The sequence below is a fragment of the Leuresthes tenuis genome, unplaced genomic scaffold (genome assembly GCF_036924035.1).
Source record: "Leuresthes tenuis unplaced genomic scaffold, fLeuTen1.0.hap1 SCAF_16, whole genome shotgun sequence".
Taxonomy (NCBI): Eukaryota; Metazoa; Chordata; class Actinopteri; order Atheriniformes; family Atherinopsidae; genus Leuresthes; species Leuresthes tenuis.
The window spans coordinates 7,764,377-7,773,541 of NW_027325370.1; the positions used below are offsets into that span (position 1 = coordinate 7,764,377).

Below are 9,165 nucleotides of genomic sequence, written 5' to 3' on the forward strand. Positions count from 1 at the left end.
GTCCACAGATCAGCACCCCCTGAGTGGACCAAAAGCAGCTCCCAGTGTGGTAGGGCCCATGAGGAAACACTGCAGCTAAAAACTGAAAGACTAAAACTAATACAATAAAAAGGTATAAAATGAAAAAAAAAATAGATAAAATCTTTTCAGCTCATATAGTTAAATTCTCTAACTAAAACATGGAGTTAAAACATGACTACAACATGAAGTTAAAACGTCTAACTAAAACACGGAGTTAACACATATAACTACAACATGAAGTTAAAACGTCTAACTAAAACATGGAGATAAAACATATAACTACAACATGAAGTTAAAACGTCTAACTAAAACAAGGAGTTAAAACATAACTACAACATGAAGTTAAAATGTCTAACTAAAACAAGGAGTTAACACATATAACTACAACATGAAGTTAAAACGTCTAACTAAAACATGGAATTAAAACAAATCACTACAACATGAAGTTAAAACGTCAAACTAAAACATGGAGTTAAACGTATAAATACAACATGAAGTTAAAACGTCTAACTAAAACATGGAATTAAAACATCACTACAACATGAAGTTAAAACGTCTAACTAAAACATGGAATTAAAACATGACTACAACATGAAGTTAAAACGTCTAACTAAAACATGGAGTTAACACATATAACTACAACATGAAGTTAAAACATCTAACTAAAACATGGAGATAAAACATATAACTACAACAAGAAGTTAAAACATCTAACTAAAACATGCAGATAAAACATATAACTACAACAAGAAGTTAAAACGTCTAACTAAAACAAGGAGTTAAAACATAACTACAACATGAAGTTAAAATGTCAAACTAAAACATGGAGTTAAAACATATAACTACAACATGAAGTTAAAACGTCAAACTAAAACATGGAGTTAAAACATATAACTACAACATGAAATTAAAACGTCTAACTAAAACATGGAATTAAAACAAATCACTACAACATGAAGTTAAAACGTCTAACTAAAACATGGAATTAAAACATTACTACAACATGAAGTTAAAACGTCTAACTAAAACACAGAGTTAATACATATAACTACAACATGAAGTTAAAACGTCTAACTAAAACATGGAATTAAAACATCACTACAACATGAAGTTAAAACATCTTATATGAGGAAACACTGCAGCTAAAAACTGAAAGACTAAAACTAATACAATAAAAAGGTGTAAAATGAAACAAAAATAGATAAAAAGCTTTTCAGCTCGTATAGTTAAATTGTCTAACTAAAACATGGAGTTAAAACATGACTACAACATGAAGTTAAAACGTCTAACTAAAACAAGGAGTTAAAAAATAACTACAACATGAAGTTAAAATGTCTAACTAAAACATGGAGTTAAAAAATAACTACAACATGAAGTTAAAACGTCTAACTAAAACAAGGAGTTAAAACATATAACTACAACATGAAGTTAAAACGTCAAACTAAAACATGGAGTTAAAACATATAACTACAACATGAAGTTAAAACGTCAAACTAAAACATGGAATTAAAACAAATCACTACAACATGAAGTTAAAACGTCAAACTAAAACATGGAATTAAAACAAATCACTACAACATGAAGTTAAAACGTCTAACTAAAACATGGAATTAAAACATCACTACAACATGAAGTTAAAACGTCTAACTAAAACATGGAATTAAAACATCACTACAACATGAAGTTAAAATGCCTAACTAAAACATGGAATTAAAACAAATCACTACAACATGAAGTTAAAACGTCTAACTAAAACATGGAGTTAACACATATAACTACAACATGAAGTTAAAACGTCAAACTAAAACACGGAGTTAATACATATAACTACAACATGAAGTTAAAACGTCTAACTAAAACATGGAATTAAAACAAATTAATACAACATGAAGTTAAAACGTCAAACCAAAACATGGAGTTAAACGTATAACTACAACATGAAGTTAAAACATCTAACTAAAACATGGAATTAAAACAGGACTACAACATGAAGTTAAAACGTCTAACTAAAACACGGAGTTAATACATATAACTACAACATGAAGTTAAAACGTCTAACTAAAACATGGAATTAAAACAAATGAATACAACATGAAGTTAAAACGTCAAACCAAAACATGGAGTTAAACGTATAACTACAACATGAAGTTAAAACATCTAACTAAAACATGGAATTAAAACATGACTACAACATGAAGTTAAAACGTCTAACTAAAACATGGAATTAAAACATGACTACAACATGAAGTTAAAACGTCTAACTAAAACACGGAGTTAATACATATAACTACAACATGAAGTTAAAACGTCTAACTAAAACATGGAATTAAAACAAATGAATACAACATGAAGTTAAAACGTCAAACCAAAACATGGAGTTAAACGTATAACTACAACATGAAGTTAAAACATCTAACTAAAACATGGAATTAAAACATGACTACAACATGAAGTTAAAACGTCTAATTAAAACATGGAATTAAAACATGACTACAACATGAAGTTAAAACGTCTAATTAAAACATGGAATTAAAACATCACTACAACATGAAGTTAAAACGTCTAACTAAAACATGGAATTAAAACATCACTACAACACGAAGTTAAAACGTCTAACTAAAACACAGAGTTAAAACATATAACTACAACATGAAGTTAAAACGTCTAACTAAAACATGGAATTAAAACATCACTACAACATGAAGTTAATTAAAATAATAGAGAACAAAAATTAAATATGATAAAACATTTGATTAAAAGGAATAAAAATATCAATAAAATCAAATAAAAGCCTGATTAAAAAGGTGAGTCTTGAGCCTCTTTTTAAAAACATCAACATCAACAGTCTCTGCGACCCTGAGGTTCTCCGGCAGGCTGTTCCACAATCGGGGGCCATAATAACTGAAAGCCACCTCTCTCTATGTTTTAGATCGAACACGTGGTATGGTTAAAAGGCCAGTGCCGGAAGACCTCAGGGTCTGTGAGGGTTGATATGATAAAAGTAAGTCCGATAAATAAGAAGGCCTGAAATTGATCCTGAAACGTATGGGGAGTCAAGGGAGCGATTTTAAAACTGGTGTAATGTGCTCTCGCCCTCTGGTCCTTGTCAGCACTCGTACAGCTGAATTCTGGAGTAGCTGATGATAAAAATACTCTTTTTTTGGAAGACCAGAGAGCAGGGCATTACGGTAATCTAAACGACAAGAGATAAAAACATGCATCAGCACCTCCGTGCTGGCCTGAGAGAGAAACAGGCGGACTATGGCTACATTCTTAAGATGGTAAAAACCTATCTTTGTTATGTTTTTGATATGTGGAATAAAACTAAGCTCAGAGTCAAAAATCAGGCCCAGATTTTTTACAGTTTTGGATGGTTTAAGATTTTTTTATTTTGTTAAAAGTTTCTCTCTCTGGCCTTGTAGGACGTTCGCTGCCATCCATGACTTGATATATAAAATTCAGTCAAAAGGGGCATCAAGTGGCCCTGTGTCATCAGGAGACACGACAATGTACAGTTGCGTATCATCAGCATAGTTATGAAAGCTGATGCCGTGAAAAAGGGGGTGTGCGCCAGCTAACTTTGCCAGTATTTTCTCACAGGCCAAGTGTCTGTCTGTATAGCTATGTGTCATTCCTGTACCAAGGCTGACACACAAGAGCATGGGGGGCAAACTTGTGGATGAGGAGCAAGGACCTCTGTCACCTCCTCTGCCCTTTCCTTCTTTTTCCTACCCTTGTTTTTTTCCACAACACACTCTCCCTTTGCCTCTCACATCCTTCTCTCTCATGCTCTCACTCTCTTCTCTCTTTCTCCCCAAATTGGCCCAGCTGTCCATTAGCCCCCCGCAGTTCCCCCAGCTGTCTGCCCTCCCCAAAGGAGAAGCCTAACAACAATACAGGTCACAGGTCAAGAGAAAGAACAGGCTGCGTTCACAATAGACCAGTGGCGCCCGCTAAAACAATCATTCCCTTTTTCTTCTTTGGCTTTTCTGCACTGTTACCAAAACTGGAAAAGACAGACCTTTGGAGATGTAGCTGAAGAGGGGGGAAGTCTTCTTGAACAACAGCCTCCAAAGCACCTTCCCCTTTATGTAATTGTCTAAAGGCCCAGAAGGACAAACACAGTTGTGCACACCAGCTCTAACTCTCACCACTTCATCTTTGCCCTTTGGCAACCCTGTTCATTGTTTATTTAAGAGCCATCATGTACTTCAACATGATCATGGAAGTTTAAACTAATGCTTTGCCATTAATCAATTGATATAAATGTGCTTATATAAAGACATATCTGCTTGCTTAAGATGATTTGACAATAGAGTACCATAATGTTGCTTTGCTGATATTCCTTTTGAGAGGTTTTTAATATAAATGATAAGGTGACAGTATCTTCACATTTATACTACTAAAAATGTATCGTAACTCAAAGTTTCACCACATTCATATGCTGAACAAAAATCTCATTCTTTTCTTGTGCTCTCTAAAAGTATATGAAATAAATGAGAATGAGGTCCTGCCCTACAGTGTTTTGGCATGAGCTTGATGGGAAAATGGGACACATGTGAGAGAAAGTGAATGATAGCGATTCAGAAAAGCCTCCGTGACACATTCACCTGTTCCCCAGAGTTTTTTTCCCATGGCCCACAACAGACTCCCGCCTGACCTGACAGAAACCCCGGAGCAAGCCTTTTAAATGACATCAGACTCACTCACAGATGCTCTGCTGCAACAGTTCTCTGTTATCAGGACACATTGTAGCCCTTTATTCATATACTAGACCATGTACAGATTAATGCTGCGGTCAGTGTTTGTGGACTAGAATTTTGAGCAATAAATGCAATAAACTGCATTTATAGCAAATGCTTGCGTATAACAAGTTCAAAACTTGTATGTTATCAATTTCTTGTTATATGCAAAATCTAAAAAATGGCAGAGACTGTGCAAAGCAAAAAATAAATAGTTTGTGTGGTGTGTGTGAGCTATTGAACTTTTTAGAAATAAATGCAACAACTGGAACTTATTCACAAACTTGGACTTTGTTGTGAAATATAGGAGATAATCATAATACTTTCCTCTGATCTGTTGAATTTTAAGTGAAGACGAGGGTAAAAGCAATTGTTCTTTCATCTTATCCGCTTGAGAATTTTTGAAGCTCATTGTGAAAATGCAAAGAGTAGCCTTCTGAATTGAAAATTTTATATTGAACTGATCTGGTAGACATATGAATTGATCTATTTCCATGTGAAATAAATTCAAAAGTAACATGACAGCCCAAGACCAGAGAGAAAAAAACTCATGCTACACACTGTTACTATGGAAATAGCATATAATATAAGAATATTTATTCATTTAAGTGCGAAACAGCAAAATATTAACAGTACAGTATGACAAAAAATTGCAACACCAAATGGACAAATACCTGAAAGACCTCAAATAAATAACTTAAATACAGTACAGCTACCAGTGAATGGCAACAAACCATATAGACGATGAAACAAAAACTGGGCTGAGAAAAATATAAAAAGCACAAGACATTATCAAAATAAATATTAAATACATATATAAATAGATGCATTGCTTTCTTAAGATCAAGACATTAAGAATAGACCTCAATGTACAATTTAGGTTGGCTGACTTTTCAATCAGTTTTTTTCATATAAGTGTAAACTTGCAGATCTTTTTGCAAGCTCTTATGTTTGGGAACAAGCCCTTTCAGCATTTCAGTTATGCATGAGCATGAATATCTGATTTGGTAGACTAATTCCTTGTTCCATTATTAAACAACTGGGAGGGTAACATGTTCAGGAATAATAAGAATCTAAATGCCAATGTATGATCACAACAAAAAAGAATAAATAAAACAAATAATGCTCTGAGTGCATGTTTGTATCAGGTAGACTGAGTTGAGGTGATGAGTCTCACCCTCTCTGAGCATTCAGTGTTCTCCCAGAGTACAAGACAACATGAATGCAAACCATTCTCTTTATACAATCAATACACTGATCATTGTTTTTTATACAGGAACATTGCTTCTCCTCTGGACAGCTGCTGAGCAGTCACTCTCACTATCACATTTCAGATGGTGCCCATCTGAGAAGTGACCAGGTGAGAGTGAGTGAAGGAGTCAAAGGCCACATCCAAGGGCAGCTCATAACGAGAAGCCTGAAAGATTGGGTGGGCCTGAGGCACCCCTGTTAGGCTGCCAGTTGTGGAAGTGGGGTAATGGTGGGATGAGAGGTAGTGGGCATGGTGTCCCGGGTGGGGGGTGTAGTTCCTCTCCGATTCATGTGGAGAAGGCTCCTGCTTCAGGGCAAAGTTACTACTGATGCTGAGGGGGGGAGTGAGGGGCCCGTCATATGGAGGGGTGCCGCTGCTGCACTCGTTAGGGGAGGGGTTGTCATACACAGGCCCTTTTAATCCCTTCATATGGAGAAAGTGGGATGCCTCCAGGGAGCCGTAAGGTGGGCTAGGAAGGCCTGGGGATGGGTAACTGAGGGGATGTCCAGCCACCACACTGCCCACTCCTGGACCTCCACACTTGTCCTCCAGTTTGTTGAGAATCATTGGAGTGGGTCCCAGCTGCAGGCAGCCAGCCACAAGGTTACTGGTGGGCTGAGACAGACCTTTACACAGCATCTCCATAAAACCATGGCTTTCTGGGGACTGGCCACTCTCAAGTACCTCTGACAGGGCCCAGATGTAATTGCGGGCCAGTCTTAGAGTCTCTATCTTGGATAGCTTCTGTGTTTTGGAGTAGCAGGGCATAACTCTGCGGAGATTATCCAGAGCATCGTTTAGCCCATGCATACGGGAACGTTCTCTGGCATTGGCCTTGACTCGCCGGGCACGAAACCTCTCCTGTCTAGCTTTGGTCATCTTCTTCTTTTTAGGGCCTCTCCTTTTGGGACCCTCTTCTCTGTTTGATCCAACCTCCTCCTCATCATCATCATCATCATCATCCTCTTCTTCTTCCATATCCTCACTGCCAAGTTCTGTGCAGGAGTGGATCCGACTTCCTGCAGTCAGGCCATGGTGTCCCCTCATCTCTGGGCTTTCATCTCCATCCTGTGAGCTGCCATCCTCATCAAGCCAGCCCAGGGAGTTCACCAGCTCACTCATGTCAGCACTTTTTCCAAACGGCTTGGTCATCATTTTGATCTGAAGTAGAACAATATAAAAACTGATGAGTAACTCTTTCTTTCTTTTGTTGATTTTACATTGTGCAACAACCCTAGACTTTGCACAGATATTTATAGATATATATATTTAGTATTATTACTCCTAAATGACAGAAACCAGAAGCAGCACTTCAAAGAAAGTAACTGACAACACGTGTACGATGAAATAGGCTATAGAGTGGTTGCGCTTATTTCAGCACTGCAAAGTGGACAGCTCACTCATCAAGGCCCACTTCATAATCCAATGCCGCTCTCATATAAAATATTCCAAACCTTCTAATTGTAATATAGTAATATGCGATACTCTTACACTGAAAATATTTGGTTGATTTTGGAACGAGATGGCTGAATTGTCGATCCCCCGCTGTTATGCTGAACTCCCTTTAGAGACACTGTCAATCTGGGACACGACGGGATTTACTCGCATATAAAGCTCAAAGATTAAATAGGCAGCATAAAAATCAACAAACATGTGGACAAGCCGCGCACACAGTCTTCATAACAATACAGAGGAGAGGATTTATCTATTAGTTTATACTTTTTTTCTTATAGGTTTTTGCCTTTTTTATCTGAATGTGTTTGCAAATGTAAATATTGCTTACTTTTGATTCAAAGGAAGATACGATGCATAAAAAGTTGCTGTTGTTTGCATAAAATTGTCCCAGTTAATTATTGCGCACTAATTCGCAAAAGTGGGGCAGATTAAAGGAAATTACTAATTCAGAATTTTGAGCACGCAAATCTGTCAGGATTAGCGACCAAATTGGGAGACCTTGATTTCACTTTATTGAAAAGTTCTACATACCCTAACTTTAGGTTACCTTTTGTAAACCAAGGATTTATCATTTCGACCCACAGCAGGAAAATGTAAGTGCATTAAGTAAAGTTGCCCAGACTTGGTTGATATTTAAAAGATAAAATACCCTGTTTTCGTATTTTCTTATATTGACCTGCTTGATTTGAACCTAAAATGAACAAAACTGCGAACTCACCTGTTTGGATTTAGCGGTTGTTCTGCCTATGGTAGCAGAAAAGCTGGTTAGTTTCAGAAACACTGGCAACTGAGGGATGAGTCCAGAATAGCTGCGTTTCTTTTCTCGCACATCCGCCGTTGTCCCAAACTGCTCTGTTCCTTCAGATAGCCATGAGCGCGCTCGGAGGTCTCATCTCCTAATGGCAAGACTGGGAGGATTTTTTTTGCCTTTAGCCGGGTAAGCCCCTCCTTCTGGCACCCCACCCACCATCAAGTTATCCAAAAGCGCGTGGCGGGCTCGTGACCAGAAGTTTCAACCCAAGTAAATATCTAGAGAAAAGAGAGGGAGCGCGCAAAGGACGGGTGCACGTGTAGTCCATTATTTATTTGTAAATCAGCGGTCCAGAGAAAAAGAAGATAAGGAGACAGTGTGAGTAAGAAACATACCTTACAGATTTCAGGTCAGATATCTAGTGCCTTGGGATTTCCCTTTTCATGACTACTCCAACCCACACAAGCGCTAACTTTCAAACTGATCTTGTTTCATCATCAAAATAGGCAACCGAATAATCAACGAAATTATCCTTCTATATTTTTTTATTGGTTTGTTTGGTTCACATTGATTCCTCGCTCTGGTGAAATGCCAAGCACATGTCCAGTCACATCATGAATAAATGTTATGACAGAACCTGAAGACTAGCTATTTCTTTCTTTACTACCCTCGTCTTTATTTTGTAAATCCAAATAATAAAGACACATTTTTGTTAACTTCACAGGATCCAACGGATCACGGACTTCAAAGAAAAGTGAAGCCGCCAAGACCAAGAGAAAATAAGTCTTATGATTTAAACATTTGTCCCCCTACAACGGCCTTCACATTTATCTGACTATATGGTCACAGTTAGAAGAAGATAAAAAATTCCATCGTTCTGTTTTGTCGTCATGTGCAAGGCTATTTTAATCGATTGTCTTTCTTGTCATTAGTCGGTTGAATTA

At 37.1% G+C, this 9,165-nt stretch overlaps 1 protein-coding gene across 1 annotated transcript; it reads right to left on the reverse strand.

Moving 5' to 3' along the window:
• Positions 1 to 6,093: 6,093 nt before the first annotated feature.
• Positions 6,094 to 8,272, reverse strand: neurod4 (neuronal differentiation 4). Its single transcript, XM_072367262.1, has 2 exons — positions 8,189 to 8,272; positions 6,094 to 7,176 (listed from the first exon to the last, which is right to left on the reverse strand). The coding sequence occupies exon 2, from the start codon at positions 7,168 to 7,170 to the stop codon at positions 6,094 to 6,096; it is 1,077 nt and encodes a 358-aa protein (XP_072223363.1). The 5' UTR covers positions 7,171 to 7,176; positions 8,189 to 8,272.
• Positions 8,273 to 9,165: the final 893 nt, after the last annotated feature.